At 44.3% G+C, this 21631-nt stretch overlaps 1 protein-coding gene across 1 annotated transcript in view; it reads left to right on the top strand.

Annotated features, from left to right (window-relative positions):
* LOC129816660 (ly6/PLAUR domain-containing protein 6-like) overlaps positions 1-21011 on the top strand; it is a 49915-nt gene extending 28904 nt beyond the window's left edge. The window contains exons 2-5 of the mRNA XM_055871412.1: positions 5543-5716; positions 14568-14666; positions 16887-17017; positions 18219-21011. Of these exons, the coding sequence (XP_055727387.1) occupies positions 5599-5716; positions 14568-14666; positions 16887-17017; positions 18219-18392 (522 nt within the window). The 5' untranslated portion in view covers positions 5543-5598 and the 3' untranslated portion in view covers positions 18393-21011. The remainder of the gene's footprint in view (positions 1-5542; positions 5717-14567; positions 14667-16886; positions 17018-18218) is intronic.
* The last annotated feature ends 620 nt before the right edge of the window (positions 21012-21631 follow it).

Here is a 21631-nt window from a genome sequence, read left to right as displayed (position 1 = left end):
TATTTTGGATTGGAGATGCTTAATATGAGTCTGGAAGGAGAGTTTACAGTCTAACCAGACACCTAGGTATTTGTAGTTGTCCACATATTCTAAGTCAGAACCGTCCAGAGTAGTGATGCTGGATGGGTGGGCAGGTGCGGGCAGTGATCGGTTGAAGAGCATGCATTTAGTTTTACTTGCATTTAAGAGCAGTTGGAGGCCACGGAAGGAGAGTTGTATGGCATTGAAGCTTGTCTGGAGGTTAGTTAACACAGTGTCCAAAGAAGGGCCAGAAGTATACAGAATGGTGTCGTCTGCGTAGAGGTGAATCAGAGAATCACCAGCAGCAAGAATGACATCATTGATGTATATAGAGAAGAGAGTCGGCACGAGAATTGAACCCTGTGGCACCCCCATAGAGACTGCCAGAGGTCCGGACAACAGGCCCTCCAATTTGACACACTGAACTCTATCTGGGAAGTAGTTGGTGAACCAGGCGAGGCAATCATTTGAGAAACCATGGCTGTTGAGTCTGCCAATGAGAATGTGGTGATTGACAGAGTTGTTGAGTTACATCCTGAAATCAAAATGGATTACATATTTTTTCACACGCATCTACACACAATACCCCATATTGACAAAGTGAAAACATGTTTTTAGAATTTTTTGCAAATGTATTGAAAATGAAATACAGAATACTTATTTATTTAAGTATTCACTCCCCTGAGTCAATACTTTGTAGAAGCACCTTTGGCTGCGATTTTGGGTGTCTCTAAGAGCTTTCCACATTTGGATTGTACAATATTTCCCCATTATAATTTTTTTTAATTCTTCAATCTCTATCAAGTTGATTGTTGATCTTTGCTAGACAGCCATTTTCCTGTCTTGCCATAGATTTTCAAGACGATTTAAGTCAGAACTGTAACTAGGCCACTCAGGGACATTCAATGTTGTCTTGTTAAGCAACTCCAGTGTATATTTGGCCTGTTTTAGGTTATTGTCCTGCTGAAAGGTGAATTTGTCTTCGAGTGTCTGTTCGAAAGCAGACTGGACCAGATTTTCCTGTAGGATTTTGCCTGTACGGAACCTGTATTCCGTTTATTTTAATTTAAAAAAAAAACTCCCATGCCAATGTCAAGCATACCCAATACATGATGCCGCCTCCACCATGCTTGAAAATATGAATAGTGTTACTCATTGATGTGATGTGTTGTATTTTCCCAAAACCTAATTTTTTTTCATTCAGGACAAAAAGTTCATTTCTTTGCCACATTGTTTGCAGTATTCCTTAAAACCTCTACCGACCCACCCTCCCGGATCCGGGATCCTCCTCATCAGAAACGCTGACTAGCATAGCCTAGCCTGGCGCCACAGGGAATATCATATAATATAATTTCCTGAAATCACAAGTCCAATGCAGCAAATGAAATATAAACATCTTGTGAATCCAGCCAACATGTCCGATTTTTAAAATGGTTTACAGCGAAAACACAATATATATTTATGTTAGCTCACCACAATAGCCATTTTTTCACCGCAAACATAGCTTTCACAAAACCCACAAATAGAGATGAAATTAATCACTAACCTTTGAACAACTTCATCAGATGACAGTCTTATAACATCATGTTATACAATACATTTATGTTTTGTTCGAAAATGTGCATATTTATAGCTACAAATCCTGGTTTTACATTGTGAATATGGCGCCAAAATGCACCAAATTGTCCGGAGAAATTTTGGACAGTCACGTAATCTAACCAAAAAACTCATCATAAACTTCGCTAAAAAATACATGTTGTACAGCAAATGAAAGATACACCTGTTCTTAATGCAACCGCTGTGTTAGATTAAAAAAATAACTTTAGTACAAAGCACAACATGCAATAATCTGAGACAGCACCCAGCCATTCTCCGCCATGTTGGAGCCAACATATTCCACAAAAATACGAAATAACATCATAAATATTCTCTTACCTTTGATGATCTTCCATCAGAATGCAGTGCAAGGAGTCCTAGTTCCACAATAAATCGTTGTTTTGTTTTAGAATGTCCATTTCTTCTGTCGAATTAGCAACTTTGGCTAGCATGGTGGCGCTCAAGTGTCCATCAATGTTTGGGGCATGGAACGAAAAATTCAAAAACTGATAATAAAAGTCGAATAAACTGGTCAAACTCAGTTGAGAATCCATCTTTAGTATGATTTTCTCGTATGTATCCAATAACGTCCAAGACGGAGCATTTCGTCGTGTCTACCTAACGCAATGCAGAAAACAATATGGTGGTCTCTGGTGCGCAGCAAAATACTGCCAATATGGCGGACCTGTCACTCCAAAAGCTCTCATTCGGTCTCACGTCAAGCAAGACACCCCATTCAACATTCTATTGCCTGTTGACATCTAGTGGAAGGTGTATGAAGTGCATACAGATCCATAAATAAAAGGCAATTGAATAGGCAAGGCCTTACACAGAGACCCATTTTCAGAATTTTCTATTTGGAAGTTTGCTGCCACATGAGTTCTGTTTTGCTCACAGATATAATTCAAACAGTTTTAGAAACTTCAGAGTGTTTTCTATCCAATAGTAATAATAATATGCATATTCTATGATCTAGAACAGAGTACGAGGCCGTTTAATTTGGGCACGATTTTTTCCCAAAGTGGAAATGGCGCCCTCTATTTCCAAGAGGTTTTAAGTTCCTTGTTTGCAACAAGTTCCTTGTTGCAAACAGGATGCATGTTTTTTTATTCTGTACAGGCTTCCTTCTTTCCACTCCATAAATTAGGTCAGTATTGTGGAGTAAGAACAATGTTGTTGATCCATCCTCAGTTTTCTCCCATCACAGCCATTACACTCTTTAACTGTTTTAAAATCACCATTGGTCTGTATCTTTGTAGTGACTGGGTGTATTGATACACCATCCAAAGTGTAATTAATAGTTTCACCATGCTCAAAATATTCAATGTATGCTTTTTTTTTTACCCATCTATCAATAGGTGCCCTTCTTTGCAAGGCATTGAAAAACATCCCTGGTCTTTGTGCTTGAATCTGTGCGTCAAATTCCCTACTCGATTGAGGAACCTTACAGATCATTGTATGTGTGGGGTACAGACATGTGGTAGTCATTATGTTAACCAATATTATTGAACACGGATAGAGTCCAAGCAACTTTTTTGCAATTTGTTAAGCACATTTTTACTCCAGAATTTATTTAGGCTTGTCATAACAAAGGGATTATTGAATCAAGACATTTCAGCATTACATTTTTTATTAATTTCTAACATTTTCTATAAACAACATTTTACTTTTACATTATGGGGTATTGTGTGTAGATCAGTGACACAAAATCTCAATTGAATCAATTTTAAATTCAAGCTGTAACACAACAAAATGTGGAAAATTAAAGGGACGTGAACACTTTCTGAAAGCGCTGTCTTCTCACCATCTTTCCTCTGATTAGCTTTCTGCTCTTACTCTACAGAACAAGATGATAAGATAATAAACTGCTAATTTTCCTCGAAATCGAAATCCTTTGAGATGCTGTCAAGTCCTTCTTTTCACACGCATGCATGTGATAGCTGAGAACGTTTTGGGGGGAGAAAAATAGATTAGTGTAATGACCTAATAAATAAACAAAATTTGATATTTGACATGGCGTATTATCATAAATAATCAACACTGCACCCGCTACACACTGGGGCCCCCGAGTGGCGCAGCGGTCTGAGGCACTGCATCTCAGTGATTGAGGCGTCACTACAGACACGCTGGTTCAGCGGTCTGAGGCACTGCATCTCAGTGCTAGAGGCGTCACTACAGACACCCTGGTTCAGCGGTCTGAGGCACTGCATCTCAGTGCTAGAGGCGTCACTACAGACACCCTGGTTCAGCGGTCTGAGGCACTGCATCTCAGTGCTAGAGGCGTCACTACAGACACGCTGGTTCAGCGGTCTGAGGCACTGCATCTCAGTGCTAGAGGCGTCACTACAGACACCCTGGTTCAGCGGTCTGAGGCACTGCATCTCAGTGCTAGAGGCATCACTACAGACACCCTGGTTCAGCGGTCTGAGGCACTGCATCTCAGTGCTAGAGGCGTCACTACAGACACGCTGGTTCAGCGGTCTGAGGCACTGCATCTCAGTGCTAGAGGCGTCACTACAGACACCCTGGTTCAGCGGTCTAAGACACTGCATCTCAGTGCTAGAGGCGTCACTACAGACACCCTGGTTCAGCGGTCTGAGGCACTGCATCTCAGTGCTAGAGGCGTCACTACAGACTCCCTGGTTCAGCGGTCTGAGGCACTGCATCTCAGTGCTAGAGGCGTCACTACAGACTCCCTGGTTCAGCGGTCTGAGGCACTGCATCTCAGTGCTAGAGGCGTCACTACAGACACGCTGGTTCAGCGGTCTGAGGCACTGCATCTCAGTGCTAGAGGCGTCACTACAGACACGCTGGTTCAGCGGTCTGAGGCACTGCATCTCAGTGCTAGAGGCGTCACTACAGACACGCTGGTTCAGCGGTCTTAGGCACTGCATCTCAGTGCTAGAGGCGTCACTACAGACTCCCTGGTTCAGCGGTCTTAGGCACTGCATCTCAGTGCTAGAGGCGTCCCTACAGACACCCTGGTTCGATTCCAGGCAGTTTCACAACCGGCTGTGATTGGGAGTCCCATAGGGTGGTGCACATTTGGCCCAGCATCGTTAGGGTTTGGCCGTTGTCAGCTGTCATTGTAAATAAGAATTTGTTCTTAACCTACTTGCCTAGATAAATTAAATAAAAGGTAAATAAGAATTTTATCTTAATTGACTTGCCTAGTTAAATAAAAGGTTAAATATTTTATTTTATTTTTTAAAAACACTCGGATAAAAGGACTTTCTGTAGAGGGTTGTGTCTTTAATGTGCCCAAGATTTGACTATTCTCAATTGATACCTTGAAATATCGTATTCGAAATATGTTAGGAGTCATCTGTGACATCATTGGCCTGCAAGACATTGTTGCGTGCATCCACTGTTTATTACTCTCCCAACTGTTAATCCATGTCTAGCGCTGTTACTCTTTTCTCCCTGCGCTAAGACTGAGCTCGATCACAATGAAGACTGTATGAGGGCCGATGATGCATCTGGCCTGGTCCCTGGCAGACTGTCATTGATCTAGTGAGGAGATATTTGACTGGGGGGATAATAGATGTAGGTTACGTCCCAACTGGCACCCAATTCCATATGGAGTGCACTACTTTTGACTAAAGACTTACGGGCCCTGGTCAAAAGTAGTGCACTACATAGGAAAAAGGATGCCATTTCGGACGCAGATGTAATGGGGAACACTGCTCTGTTGTTTCTGGTCTGGTGGATGTCCAGTGGCTTTCCTCTGTGTTCTCCAATAGGGCTGGAGACACCCATGGTCACTGTTCCATGGCATGTAGTTGGGATAGGCAGTCAGGATGCCTTAATCAGGCATCCAAAGGGATTGTCTGCATTGTGCAAAATGAAGCATGATTTCATATAGACTAAAACAGGTACTTTAACTAAGATTCGGGTTACATGTGGGCTCTCTTTTCCTCTGCAGGTGTCATCGTGTTGTTGTCCAATCAGAGACCTGCATGTGTGAAGCCGCGGCCAGCAATGGAACCCTGGCCTGCAGTGGCCTGGGTCCTACTGCTGATGGTCCTCGCTGATTGGCTAAAAACGGCCCAATCAAAGGACTTCACAGAACAGGATATCATCTACCTCCATCCCTCAAGTAATAGTTTTTATTATTATATTTTTGGGGACCACTTTTGGCTCGGGAGCCTGCTTTCAGGACTATTTGCTAAAAAAGTAAACAAAAGTACTGGAGAATCTCTTTAAGGGTTATGAAAAAGTTGGTCAGAGTCTATGCTATGCATGAATAGCAGTTAGGGGTATCCAGTGAACTTGTGATCCCCAGCCTAACCAGACAGATCCACAGCTGGCACAGCAACTGTCTACTGCCTCGCCACCCCTCTGCACCCCGCCACACCCTTCTCCACCCCCCACCCCTCTGCACCACCAGGCACATCTCGTTGATCTGAGATGTAGGGTCACGTGACTCCGTGCATAGCTACTGGGCAGTCAGACGCCCCATGTTGTCAGTGCTTTCTGCCCTCTTTAGTCTCATCCACCCATTAGCAACATTTTACACACTGTCTATTAGCATTTATATGTTATTGATGTCTATTTAATATTTCCATGTCGTTCAAAAAGTTATACTTTTGTCTCATCTGTCCATAGAACATTCTTCCAGGAGTCTTGATGATCATCCAGGTGCTTTTTGGGAAACTTGAGTTGAAATGGCCTTGTCAAAGTCCAGACCTAATCCCAATTTGAGATGTTGAGGCAGGACTTAAACAAGCAGTTCATGCTTGAAAACCAACAAATGTCGCTGAGTTAAACCAGTTCTGCATGGAAGAGTGGGCCAAAATTTCTCCACAGCAATGTGAGAGATTGATCAACAACTACAGGAAGCATTTGGTTGCAGTCATTGCAGCTAAAAGTGGCACAACCAGTTATTGAGTGTAAGGGGGCAATTCATTTTCCACACAGGGGCATTGGGTGTTGCATAACATTGTTTATTGAATTAAAAAAATAAGTATATATATATATATTTGTTTGTTATTTGTAAACTCAGGTTCCCTATATCTAATATTAGGTTTTGCTTGAAGATCTGATAACATTCAGTATAAAAAATATGCAAAAGTAGAGAAAATCTGAAAGGGTACAAATTATTTTATTTACAGCACTTTGGCTTTGTCTCTTACCGTGTATGACGTTTATGACTTCCATTATCAACAAATCAAAGACAATTCTAACAGCAAACAACTGTCATGTAGATTAGAATTCTAGTGGCATGAACCAGCAATGTGACAACGATGATCAAAAAGACCCAGCTGAGGGTAACTGATTGATTATTGTCCTTTGGCTGTCCTTATGACTCAAACAGAATGTCCCAGCGTGGCCAGAATGTGGACGCTCACTAATTGGTCCTCAGTGTCAATTAGATCATGTTCCCAAGCCACAACTTTTTCTCTCTCTCTCTCTCTCTCTCTCTCTCTCTCTCTCTCTCTCTCTCTCTCTCTCTCTCTCTCTCTCTCTCTCTCTCTCTCTCTCTCTCTCTCTCTCTCTCTCTCTCTCTCTCTCTCTCTCTCTCTCTCCCTCTCTCTCTCCCTCTCTCCCTCTCCCTCTCCCTCCCTCTCTGTCTCTCTCTCTCTCTCTCTCTCTCTCTCTCTCTCTCTCTCTCTCTCTCTCTCTCTCTCTCTCTCTCTCTCCCTCTCTCTCTCTCACGCTCTCTCTCTCTCTCTCTCTCTCTCTGTCAATCTGTCTCTTTCCCTCTCACTCTCTCTCTCTTTCTCCCCTGGCACTCCCCTCACCCCAGTCAGTGTACAACAACAGGCTGGGTCACTATACTGTAGGCCTCTGAGAAGGACATATGCCAGGTATAAGCCGCTAGATTAAGGTCTGAAACAACCCTAACTCTCCCCAGGGCATGTTAGAGGTCAGCCCTCCCACGTCTCAGAAACAGGCCCCCACATAGCCAGAAAGCAAACTCTTAAGATCTGTGTCTCTTTCATCACAGAGAGACAGAACTCCCGGGATTAGGTTTCAGGGATACTGGAGATATCTGTGTCGGCTCGAGGCCACCCCTCTAGCCCCACTGGGGATTTGATGTGTGTGTGTGTACGCAAGTGAGTTGGGTAGCTGTGTGTGTGCGTGAGTTTACACATGTGAGCATGTGGAAGGGTAATTGTGTGTGTGTGTGTGTGTGTGTGTGTGTGTGTGTGTGTGTGTGTGTGTGTGTGTGTGTGTGTGTGTGTGTGTGTGTGTGTGTGTGTGTGTGTGTGTGTGTGTGTGTGTGTGTGTGTGTGTGTGTGTGTGTGTGTGTGTGTGAGCATGTGGCAGGGTGCGTGTGTGGCAAGGCATTATCATGGTCTAGCTAGCTAGCCATGGCAAGGCAGTATCATGGTCTCGCTAGCTAGACATGGCAAGGCGGTATTGGGGTCTAGCTAGACATGGCAAGGCGGTATTGGGGTCTAGCTAGACATGGCAAGGCAGTATCATGGTCTCGCTAGCTAGACATGGCAAGGCGGTATTGGGGTCTAGCTAGACATGGCAAGGCGGTATTGGGGTCTAGCTAGACATGGCAAGGCAGTATCATGGTCTATCTAGCTAGCCATGGGAAGGCAGTATCATGGTCTCGCTAGACATGGCAAGGCAGTATCATGGTCTCGCTAGCTAGACATGGCAAGGCATTATCATGGTCTCGCTAGCTAGACATGGCAAGGCAGTATCATGGTCTCCCTAGCTAGACATGGCAAGGCAGTATCATGGTCTAGCTAGACATGGCAAGGCAGTATTTGGGTCTAGCTAGACATGGCAAGAAAGTATTGGGGTCTAGCTAGACATGGCAAGGCAGTATTGGGGTCTAGCTAGACATGGCAAGGCAGTATCATGGTCTATCTAGCTAGCCATGGCAAGGCAGTATCATGGTCTAGCTAGACATGGCAAGGCAGTATTGGGGTCTAGCTAGACATGGCAAGGCAGTATCATGGTCTATCTAGCTAGCCATGGCAAGGCAGTATCATGGTCTAGCTAGACATGGCAAGGCAGTATCATGGTCTAGCTAGACATGGCAAGGCAGTATTGGGGTCTAGCTAGCCATGGCAAGGCAGTATCATGGTCTAGCTAGACATGGCAAGGCAGTATTGGGGTCTAGCTAGACATGGCAAGGCAGTATTGGGGTCTAGCTAGACATGGCAAGGCAGTATCATGGTCTAGCTAGACATGGCAAGGCGGTATTGGGGTCTAGCTAGACATGGCAAGGCGGTATTGGGGTCTAGCTAGCTAGACATGGCAAGGCAGTATCATGGTCTCGCTAGCTAGACATGGCAAGGCAGTATCATGGTCTAGCTAGCTAGACATGGCAAGGCAGTATCATGGTCTAGCTAGACATGGCAAGGCAGTATTTGGGTCTAGCTAGACATGGCAAGGCAGTATTGGGGTCTAGCTAGACATGGCAAGGCAGTATCATGGTCTATCTAGCTAGCCATGGCAAGGCAGTATCATGGTCTAGCTAGACATGGCAAGGCAGTATTGGGGTCTAGCTAGACATGGCACGGCAGTATCATGGTCTATCTAGCTAGCCATGGCAAGGCAGTATCATGGTCTAGCTAGCTAGACATGGCAAGGCAGTATTGGGGTCTAGCTAGCCATGGCAAGGCAGTATCATGGTCTATCTAGCTAGCCATGGCAAGGCAGTATCATGGTCTAGCTAGCTAGACATGGCAAGGCAGTATCATGGTCTAGCTAGCTAGACATGGCAAGGCAGTATCATGGTCTATCTAGCTAGCCATGGCAAGGCAGTATCATGGTCTAGCTAGACATGGCAAGGCAGTATCATGGTCTAGCTAGACATGGCAAGGCAGTATTGGGGTCTAGCTAGCCATGGCAAGGCAGTATCATGGTCTAGCTAGACATGGCAAGGCAGTATTGGGGTCTAGCTAGACATGGCAAGGCAGTATTGGGGTCTAGCTAGACATGGCAAGGCAGTATCATGGTCTAGCTAGACATGGCAAGGCGGTATTGGGGTCTAGCTAGACATGGCAAGGCGGTATTGGGGTCTAGCTAGCTAGACATGGCAAGGCAGTATCATGGTCTCGCTAGCTAGACATGGCAAGGCAGTATCATGGTCTAGCTAGCTAGACATGGCAAGGCAGTATCGTGGTCTAGCTAGACATGGCAAGGCAGTATTTGGGTCTAGCTAGACATGGCAAGGCAGTATTGGGGTCTAGCTAGACATGGCAAGGCAGTATCATGGTCTATCTAGCTAGCCATGGCAAGGCAGTATCATGGTCTAGCTAGACATGGCAAGGCAGTATTGGGGTCTACCTAGACATGGCACGGCAGTATCATGGTCTATCTAGCTAGCCATGGCAAGGCAGTATCATGGTCTAGCTAGCTAGACATGGCAAGGCAGTATTGGGGTCTAGCTAGCCATGGCAAGGCAGTATCATGGTCTATCTAGCTAGCCATGGCAAGGCAGTATCATGGTCTAGCTAGCTAGACATGGCAAGGCAGTATCATGGTCTAGCTAGCTAGACATGGCAAGGCAGTATCATGGTCTAGCTAGCCATGGCAAGGCGATATCATGGTCTAGCTAGCCATGGCAAGGCAGTATCATGGTCTAGCTAGACATGGCAAGGCAGTATCATGGTCTAGCTAGCTAGACATGGCAAGGCAGTATCATAGTCTATCTAGCTAGACATGGCAAGGCAGTATCATGGTCTAGCTAGCCATGGCAAGCCGATATTATGGTCTATCTAGCCATGGCAAGGCAGTATCATGGTCTAGCTAGCTAGCCATGGCAAGGCAGTATCATGGTCTATCTAGCCATGGCAAGGCAGTATCATGGTCTAGCTAGCTAGACATGGCAAGGCAGTATCATGGTCCAGCTAGCCATGGCAAGGCGATATCATGGTCTATCTAGCCATGGCAAGGCAGTATCATGGTCTAGCTAGCTAGCCATGGCAAGGCAGTATCATGGTCTAGCTAGCCATGGCAAGGCAGTATCATGGTCTAGCTAGCTAGACATGGCAAGGCAGTATCATGGTCTAGCTAGCCATGGCAAGGCAGTATCATGGTCTAGCTAGCTAGACATGGCAAGGCAGTATCATGGTCTAGCTAGCCATGGCAAGGCAGTATCATGGTCTAGCTAGACATGGCAAGGCTGTATCATGGTCTAGCTAGACATGGCAAGGCAGTATCATGGTCTAGCTAGACATGGCAAGGCAGTATCATGGTCTAGCTAGCCATGGCAAGGCAGTATCATGGTCTAGCTAGCCATGGCAAGGCTGTATCATGGTCTAGCTAGACATGGCAAGGCAGTATCATGGTCTAGCTAGCTAGACATGGCAAGGCAGTATCATGGTCTAGCTAGCCATGGCAAGGCAGTATCATGGTCTAGCTAGCCATGGCAAGGCTGTATCATGGTCTAGCTAGACATGGCAAGGCAGTATCATGGTCTAGCTAGACATGGCAAGGCAGTATCATGGTCTATCTAGCTAGCCATGGCAAGGCAGTATCATGGTCTAGCTAGCCATTGCAAGGCGATATCATGGTCTAGCTAGACATGGCAAGGCATTATCATTGTCTAGCTAGCTAGCCATGGCAAGGCAGTATCATGGTCTAGCTAGACATGGCAAGGCAGTATCATGGTCTAGCTAGCCATGGCAAGGCGATATCATGGTCTAGCTAGCTAGCCATGGCAAGGCAGTATCATGGTCTAGCTAGCTAGCCATGGCAAGGCAGTATCATGGTCTAGCTAGCTAGCCATGGCAAGGCAGTACCATGGTCTAGCTAGCTAGCCATGGCAAGGCAGTATCATGGTCTAGCTAGCTAGCCATGGCAAGGCAGTATCATGGTCTAGCTAGCTAGCCATGGCAAGGCAGTATCATGGTCTATCTAGCTAGCCATGGCAAGGCAGTATCATGGTCTAGCTAGCTAGCTATGGCAAGGCGGTATCATGGTCTAGCTAGCTAGCCATGGCAAGGCAGTATCATGGTCTAGCTAGCCATGGCAAGGCAGTATCATGGTCTAGCTAGCAAGCCATGGCAAGGCAGTATCATGGTCTAGCTAGCCATGGCAAGGCAGTATCATGGTCTAGCTAGCCATGGCAAGGCAGTATCATGGTCTAGCTAGCTAGCCATGGCAAGGTTGTATCATGGTCTAGCTAGACATGGCAAGGCGGTATCATGGTCTAGCTAGACATGGCAAGGCGATATCATGGTCTAGCTAGACATAGCATGGCAGTATCATGGGTTTGCATCCCAAAGGGGACCTTGTTCCCTATGAACTGCACTTCTTTTGAGCAGAGCCCTTTGGGATATATAGTGCACTACATGGGAAATAGGGTGTCATTGAAGATGTAGCCATGGTGATTGGCAACATACTTTGTGTTCTAAATTATGTTTGCCTGCCCTGCAGACCTTCAGCTGTCACTGGGGAAGGGTGTGGAACTGGCCAATTAGATTAATGTAATGGTGCGAAATTGGAAAGACTAACAGCCTCCTCGTCTGTTTGATCACAACAGATGGCCTCCATGAACATTTTCCAACCTCTGGGGACCAAGAATTGAGAAGGGAAGGGAGCAACTAGGCTACATGCTCATAGTCTTAGTGTTTTACTAGATTAGCAGAGTGCATTATGGGTTAAACTGTACTTGACGCTATAGGTCTACATCAGAACAATTGTGTGAGAGAGATAAATGTCTTGGCTGGTGATAACAGCTATAAAGAGAGGTAAATGTCTTGGCTGGTGATAACAGCTATAAAGAGAGGTAAATGTCTTGGCTGGTGATAACAGCTATAAAGAGAGATAAATGTCTTGGCTGGTGATAACAGCTATAAAGAGAGATACATGTCTTGGCTGGTGATAACAGCTATAAAGAGAGGTAAATGTCTTGGCTGGTGATAACAGCTATAAAGAGAGATACATGTCATGGCTGGTGATAACAGCTATAAAGAGAGATACATGTCTTGGCTGATGATAACAGCTATAAAGAGAGGTAAATGTCTTGGCTGGTGATAACAGCTATAAAGAGAGGTAAATGTCTTGGCTGGTGATAACAGCTATAAAGAGAGGTAAATGTCTTGGCTGGTGATAACAGCTATAAAGAGAGATAAATGTCTTGGCTGGTGATAACAGCTATAAAGAGAGATACATGTCTTGGCTGGTGATAACAGCTATAAAGAGAGGTAAATGTCTTGGCTGGTGATAACAGCTATAAAGAGAGATACATGTCATGGCTGGTGATAACAGCTATAAAGAGAGATACATGTCTTGGCTGATGATAACAGCTATAAAGAGAGATAAATGTATTGGCTGGTGATAACAGCTATAAAGAGAGATACATGTCTTGGCTGGTGATAACAGCTATAAAGAGAGGTAAATGTCTTGGCTGGTGATAACAGCTATAAAGAGAGATAAATGTCTTGGCTGGTGATAACAGCTATAAAGAGAGATAAATGTCTTGGCTGGTGATAACAGCTATAAAGAGAGATAAATGTCTTGGCTGGTGATAACAGCTATAAAGAGAGATAAATGTCTTGGCTGGTGATAACAGCTATAAAGAGAGATAAATGTATTGGCTGGTGATAACAGCTATAAAGAGAGATACATGTCTTGGCTGGTGATAACAGCTATAAAGAGAGATAAATGTCTTGGCTGGTGATAACAGCTATAAAGAGAGATAAATGTCTTGGCTGGTGATAACAGCTATAAAGAGAGATAAATGTCTTGGCTGGTGATAACAGCTATAAAGAGAGATAAATGTCTTGGCTGGTGATAACAGCTATAAAGAGAGATAAATGTCTTGGCTGGTGATAACAGCTATACAGAGAGATAAATGTCTTGGCTGGTGATAACAGCTATAAAGAGAGATAAATGTCTTGGCTGGTGATAACAGCTATAAAGAGAGATACATGTATTGGCTGATGAAAACAGCTATAAAGAGAGATAAATGTCTTGGCTGGTGATAACAGCTATAAAGCGAGATAAATGTCTTGGCTGGTGATAACAGCTATAAAGAGAGATAAATGTCTTGGCTGGTGATAACAGCTATAAAGAGAGATAGATTAAACTACAGTATATGTTTGGAAGGACTGAGTTCCCCCAGACAATGGTTTCTCAGAGTCCATATTAGAAGTGTGACTATATTAAACCAATCCAAAATAAGGCCTTCGATGCATTCCAAACTCTTTTATCCATCTTAATTATCCAGATGTTTCAAATTTTTCTGGCCAGATTTCCTAAACTAATGTTATTAACACAGTTTATGGTATGAACTTGTAAATCTTATTCAACGTTTCAGGACCTCTGTATACACTGAGTGTACAAAACATTAGGAACATCTTCCTACTATTGAGTTGCAGCCCCTTTTGCCCTCAGAACAGCCTCAATTCATCGGGTCATGGACTCTACAAGGTGTCAAGTGTTCCACAGGGATGCTGGCCCATGTTGACTCCACAGGGATGCTGGCCCATGTTGACTCCATAGGGATGCTGGCCCATGTTGACTCCAATGCTTCCCACAGTTGTGTCAAGTCTTTTGGGTGGTGAACCATTCTTGATACACACGGGAAACTGCTGAGCGTGAAAAACCCAGCAACGTTGCAGTTCTTGACACACTCAAACTAGTGCGCCTGACACCTACTACCATACCCCGTTCAAAGGCACTTAAATATTTTGTCTTGCCCATTCACCCTCTGAATGGCACAACCCATGTCTCAATTGTCTCAAAGCTTAAAAATCACTATTTAAGCTGTCTCCTCCCCTTCATCGACACTGATTGAGGTGGATTTAACAAGGGACATCAATAAGGGATCACCTGGATTCACCTGGTCAGTCGATCATGTTCCTAATGTTTTGTACACTCAGTGTGTAACTTATTAAACGTTTCAGGACCTCTGTACATATTTTATTCAAGGCGGAATAGGTTGTTGGCGATGTCTGTTAAGGTGATTCGTTATGGCTGTCCCAGTGCCCTGTGCATGACACCTTCTAAGTGTGTGTATGTTTCCGCAGCTACTCCATTCCCAGGCGGGTTCAAGTGCTTCACCTGTGAAGAAGCACCTGACAACTATGAGTGTAATCGCTGGGCGCCAGACCTGTACTGCCCACGAGGTGAGTCAGACCACTAGGACAAACCATTGTTCTTCTCAGCACCGTTGACGATTACATTATGACTTCAAGCTCAGGAAGTAATACTCAATATGTAAATTCTACACTCCCTCTGCTCTCGGATAGGCCTACTCTTATTTTGTATTTAGATTAGGTGTTCTTTCCTTCTCTGAGTGCTTCCAACAAAGTTGTAAATTCCCACTCTGTTGGTTCAATGGAGGCCTCTGTACCTGGGTATTATTGAGTATAATGTCACTCTGCTGTTGTCATGGTTAGCTCATAAATAGCTAACCTCATCAAGAGAGTTAGCGTGGCGCGACCACAATCAGGACAGATTTACAGCACTCTCTTAAGGACTAATAAGTTACTGTGGCCGAGCCCTAGACAAGACACATTCTTTGTATGAATAACAACCTCATAGATTGTTGGATAGAGAGATGCTGTACTTGACCTAAACTTTCTGGAATGCACTGTGTAACGTATGGCAGAGGCTCCAATTCAGATACCTTATGGCAGGGGCGTCAATTCAGATACCGTATGGCAGGGGGGTCAATTCAGATACCGTATGGCAGAGGCTCCAATTCAGATACCTTATGGCAGAGGCTCCAATTCAGATACCTTATGGCAGGGGGGTCAATTCAGATACCGTATGGCAGAGGCTCCAATTCAGATACCTTATGGCAGGGGCGTCAATTCAGATACCGTATGGCAGGGGGGTCAATTCAGATACCGTATGGCAGGGGCGTCAATTCAGATACCGTATGGCAGGGGGGTCAATTCAGATACCGTATGGCAGGGGGGTCAATTCAGATACCGTATGGCAGGGGGGTCAATTCAGATACCTTATGGCAGGAGCGTTAATTCAGATACCTTATGGCAGGCGCGTCAATTCAGATACCTTATGGCAGGCGCGTCAATTCAGATACCTTATGGCAGGCGCGTCAATTCAGATACCGTATGGCAGGCGCGTCAATTCAGATACCGTATGGCAGGCGCGTCAATTCAGATACCTTATGGCAGGCGCGTCAATTCAGATACCTTATGGCAGGCGCGTCAATTCAGATACCTTATGGCAGGCGCGTCAATTCAGATACCTTATGGCAGGGGGGTCAATTCAGATACCTTATGGCAGGAGCGTTAATTCAGATACCTTATGGCAGGAGCGTTAATTCAGATACCTTATGGCAGGCGCGTCAATTCAGATACCTTATGGCAGGCGCGTCAATTCAGATACCGTATGGCAGGAGCGTCAATTCAGATACCTTATGGCAGGCGCTTCATTTCAGATACCGTATGGCAGAGACGTCAAATTCAGATACCGTATGGCAGGGGGGTCAATTCAGATACCGTATGGCAGGGGGGTCAATTCAGATACCGTATGGCAGGGGGGTCAATTCAGATACCTTATGGCAGGAGCGTTAATTCAGATACCTTATGGCAGGAGCGTCAATTCAGATACCTTATGGCAGGCGCGTCAATTCAGATACCGTATGGCAGGCGCGTCAATTCAGATACCTTATGGCAGGCGCTTCATTTCAGATACCGTATGGCAGAGACGTCAAATTCAGATACCGTATGGCAGGCGCGTCAATTCAGATACCGTATGGCAGGAGCGTCAATTCAGATACCGTATGGCAGGGGGGTCAATTCAGATACCTTATGGCAGGCGCTTCATTTCAGATACCGTATGGCAGAGACGTCAAATTCAGATACCGTATGGCAGGGGGGTCAATTCAGATACCGTATGGCAGGGGGGTCAATTCAGATACCGTATGGCAGGGGGGTCAATTCAGATACCTTATGGCAGGAGCGTTAATTCAGATACCTTATGGCAGGCGCGTCAATTCAGATACCGTATGGCAGGCGCGTCAATTCAGATACCGTATGGCAGAGACTTCAAATCAGATACCGTATGGCAGAGGCTTCAAATCAGATACCGTATGGCAGAGACTTCAAATCAGATACCGTATGGCAGAGGCTTCAAATCAGATACCGTATGGCAGAGACTTCATTTCAGATACCGTATGGCAGAGGTCTCAGATGGAGTTAGTCTGTAGTGTTTTTATCCCACAAACTCTGAACAGAAGAAATAACAGTTTCTCTCTCAATTCTTAGTAGCTCGTTAAGCTGAGTTAACTCAGTATCCATCCATGCTAACCAAAAAGTGGTATTGTAGCTACCAGGTGAATATGTCTTATTTACTATCTTTATTATTCTAAACAGAGTCTAGATACTGTTACACGCGGCACAAGATGGACATGGAGGGGAACAGTGTCTCTGTGACAAAGCGTTGTGTGGCTTTGGGAGACTGCCTCTCTACTGGATGCTCTGAAGAAGACCATGAAGGAACCAGGGTAAGGAGTGGGAAGTATTCAATAAGGGGAATAGTGTTGAGAGGTTAGATTCAAGATGGGAAGAGGGGAATAGTTTGGCCTGGTGTTGGGAGGTTAGAATGGAATGATGTGGGGTAGGGGTTTCTCTGGCGTAATTATTCTGGTTGACTTTGGGCATGGCATTTTCTTACTTGGAAAAAAAGAAAAATGTATTATATTAAGCAAACCAGACGGCACCATTTAAAAAAATTTTTTTTTATGGATAGACCGGTGGCACACTCATACATTATTTACAAATGAAGAATGTGCGCTTAGTGAGTGCCAGATCAGAGACAGCAGGGATGACCAGGGATGTTCTCTTGATAAGTGTATGAATTAGACCATTTTCCTGTCCTGCTAAGCATTACAAATGTATCAAGTACTTTTGGGTGTCAAGGAAAATGTATGGAGTAAAAAGTTATTATTTTCTTTATGAATGTAGTAGTAAAGTAAAAATAAAAGTTGTCAAAAATATAAATAGTAAAGTCAAGTACAGATACCCCCAAAACTACTTAAGTAGTACTTTAAAGAATATTTACTTAATATTGGCCAGGGTGTCAGAACCAGAGTCAGACTATGTGAACATGGCCCTTTATGTTACGGCCTGTCCATGTCTCCACCACTTAACGGTGCTTTTGAGTTCATCTGGAGATCCTCCACAGTGCTCACTCCAGTACACTGCCATTCTAATTCCTGGTGAAAGGTGTGTCCTCACAACCTCGGAAGTCTGCATGATTCCCCTGGAGAGAGAGGAGAGACAGAGAGGAGAGGGAGAGCAGAGAGGGAAAGCAGAGAGAGAGAGAGAGAGCAGAGAGAGAGAGCAGAGAGAGAGAGGGAAAACAGAGAGAGAGGGAAAACAGAGAGAGAGCGCAGAGAGAGAGGGAGAGAAGAGAGAGAGAGCAGAGAGAGAAGCCTGCAACAGGAAAAGATAGAGCTTGACCCTTATATAAAAGTTGGACATTAACTTTATGAAAGGATGTGTGAAATATTTTTAAAGGAGCATTCCCTTTAGAAGTAAACGCCGTATTCAATACTATAGACTATATGTCTGTCAAAGGCTATACTAAAGGCTGTATGTCTGTTAGTAAAAATGGAAAACTGCAATTGATTCCACTGGAGGAAGGGGGGAGAGAGAGAGAGAGAGAGAGAGTGTTGAATCTAATGGTGAAACTTTTCTCCTTAGGTTTGCACAGCGTGCTGTGAGGGGAATATCTGTAACCTTCCTCTCCCCTGGAACGTGACGGAGGCTGTGTTCGCCACCACCTCACCCCTCAGCGGCACCACAGGGCTCTCACAGTGCTACACACTAACATCCATCCTGCTCTACTTCACCCTGCTCATCTCCAGCTATGTCTGACCAGTGGAGAGAAACACTGATATATAGCATTTTATTTAACAGTTGAAGGTCTGATATGACTAGATCAGGGGTGTCAAACTCATTCCACGGAGGGCCTAGTCCCTGCAGGTTTTTGGTTTTTCCTTTCAATAAAGCCCTAGACAACCAGGTGTGGGGAGTTCCTAACTAATTAGTGATGTTAATTCATCAATGAAGTACAAGGGAGGAGCGAAAACCTGCAGACACTCGGCCCCCCGTGGAATGAGTTTGACACCTGTGGACTAGATGGACTCAATATACACCCCATGGAGATAGGACTCACTACAGGTTTTGGACAATGTATTTCCCTTTTAATTCAGTAGGAAACCAGTTTTGATTATCTTTCATCGTTATGCAGGGCCTCAATAAAACAAGCACTTAGAGCTCGACACTGCTTCTGAAACAGGCAATATGGCTGTCAATCTTGAAGGACAACCATACTAAATATCACAGTATGACACTGCATCATTCTCCCCCTACTAGTCTTCTGCACAGGGACAGAAGGAGGGGAAACTGTGGCGTGTTAGGACTCGTCAGTAGGCTATAGGCCATTGTAAAAGCTGCAATATTTTCCAGTGATGAGGAAGAGTAACAGACAGACAGCAGCTTCTGTGAGGATTAGTCTGCTTGAAACTTTATTGTGCTTTTATGTTTTTACATTTGTGAGTCAGTTCCCCATGTTGTATGTTTGATACATTATGTACATATACATAGTATTTATTTTTTTAAGGAACATGGTTGTTAGACAGTGAATGTGTATGTGTGAAATGTTAGCATTTAGGTAAAGTGGAACAGATAACATAGGCACTGCTCATGCTTTTATGTGTAGTATGTGGAAAGTCTTTTTAACAACAGAAAGAGAGCCTGGTGCCCATCAAACAAACGTATAACGCTTTGCATGAGGTGGTGTTTCTGTTGTGGAAAAACTATTTCCTCAAACCTTAAAAAGGATTCAAGTTAATTACAGGTCTATTTTGGCTTAACATTTTCCGATGATGAAAAATAAATCTGACTTTCCACACAGTACAGTAAGCTACCCCCATAGCTAAGCACAAGGCTGCTGTACTGCAATTCTAGGACTTAGAACTGATCATTGCAGTTTTAGTGAGAGGCAACAATGCATGACACCATTATTTACTGATACTACATATGCTCTTAACCAGAGCTCCTTACTGTAGTGAGGGTATACATGTTCATACTGGTCCCCCGTGGGAATCGAACCCACAACCTTGGCGTTGCAAGCACCATGCTCTACCAACTGAGCCACACAGGAAACGCACCATGCTCTACCAACTGAGCCACACAGGAAACGCACCATGCTCTACCAACTGAGCCACACAGGATGCTCTTTAGTAGTCTTTTACTCACCCCTGTTTTAATGTTTTCCGTTCTCGTGACACATACCTCTGGTGTTTATACGGTGTTTTGTGACATGTTTGTCATCCATCACTCTTTGTTGGCCGGTGTGGCTGCCTGGCCGGCCGAGAAAAATGCAGAGTTAGCAAATACAGTGTTATTGTTCTCCAGGCTTTTATGATTTGTTTAGGCTGACCGCCCGAGACATAGAGACCGGTAATTTCAAATGGTATTTGAACCAAGGTGTGCACGCCTCCATCTCTACTGTCTGTTCAGTAGCACTACAGGCAAATACTAAGAGGAAAAGAGTGAAGCGTGATTTACAGAGGGCAAACGTTTTTATCTACTGTAGTCTGCTCTGTTCACATTTAATAAATTACATTTCGTTTTTTTATGGCGGGCCTTGTGTTTTCCACTATCATAGCAAGATTTTATCCTGTATTCTAAGCCTTATCCAGAAATGAGAATTGCACCAAATTTGCATTTGTCTGAGGATGGTGCTGGACCATCTGAAATAAACAGAAAAAGGGGCAGCTTTAAATAAAGATTAAAATCCAGGTCATGTGACGATTGCTCAAAACACAGGGCCCTATTTATGGGGTAACAAAGGGGTTCTTTGGGATTTTGCCAATGAGGCCCTTTATCTACTTTCCTAGAGTCAGATGAACTCATGGACACCATTTTATGTCTCTGTGTCAAGTACGAAGGAAGTTAGAGGTAGTTTCGCTGTTAGCATGCTAGCAGATACCCATAGACTTCCAGTCATTGCGCTAAAGCTACTTCACATTGGCTCGCGAAATTACCTCTAACCTTCATACTGGACACAGAGTCATAAAAATTGTATTCATGAGTTCATCTGACTCTGGGTAAGTAGATAAAGAGCCTCATTGCCAAAATCACGAAGTATCCCTTTAAGGGCTAGAACATGTTGTTTCCCTTTAAATCAATCAGGCAATACTAGAGTTTATCTTTAAAATATTTCACAAGGTGTTTTGCATTGTGACCTGAGTTTCAACATATCTTGCCAGATGTTGCCTTACTCTGACTCTAGAGAAGCACCGTACAAGTGCGTTTGCATGAGTTTATCAACATTGATAATGTGGCTGTTGCATGTTATGTTGTGCCAATTGATATTATGTAAATATCCTCTCTGTTTTTTTATATGCAATGTTTTTGTAAATAACTGTATATATAGATGTGAATGACTTTGTAACTTCATATTAAAGATGAAGACATGACCACTTAGTCAGTGGCGTATGAGATAAGTGTTATTTGAGGAACAAAACAATACTACTGTAGTGCTGGAAACCAATTCAACCAATGGTCTGACCAAACTAGGCCTGAATACCCATTCAGAGTCAGACAAGAGAATCAGCATTCAATCACTACGCTTCGTCCTCTCACTACAGTAGGAATTAGTGGGAGATTCCTGTAGGTGAGGATCATTTGATAGATGTCCCATTTTTGCCATGCATCTGCATTCCATTGCTATTCACTTCCGTCCTTTTTCCACAGATTGCAGAATTTCCATCAGTTGCGGCCCAAGCCCCCAGCCCCCAGCCCCAGTGTGGTGCCTATAAATCTGTTTGTTTTTCTACCCGTCCAACTTTCAGTGGTCATAAATATAAAAGTGACGTCTGAGAATAACTCTTCGGAACCGAGCAGGCCCATGTCATCAGTAGAATCGGCAGCGGTTCCTGATAAGCCATCCCTGGAGTGTTGATCTAGGGGCCCCTGTGTGCCTCTGGCAGGCCCCTGATTCCCTGTTCTAATACTTAGGGGTGGCAAAGCAAACAAACAACCCTTCAGTCTGGACAGTGTTTATGTCCCCCTTGGTTGAGGAATAGTCGCTATGCTGATCCTCA

This window comes from Salvelinus fontinalis, chromosome 19 (assembly GCF_029448725.1).
Source record: "Salvelinus fontinalis isolate EN_2023a chromosome 19, ASM2944872v1, whole genome shotgun sequence".
In the NCBI taxonomy this organism is placed as follows: Eukaryota; Metazoa; Chordata; class Actinopteri; order Salmoniformes; family Salmonidae; genus Salvelinus; species Salvelinus fontinalis.
Note: the sequence above shows the minus strand (reverse complement) of the source record. Positions and strands in the feature narration are given on the sequence as shown.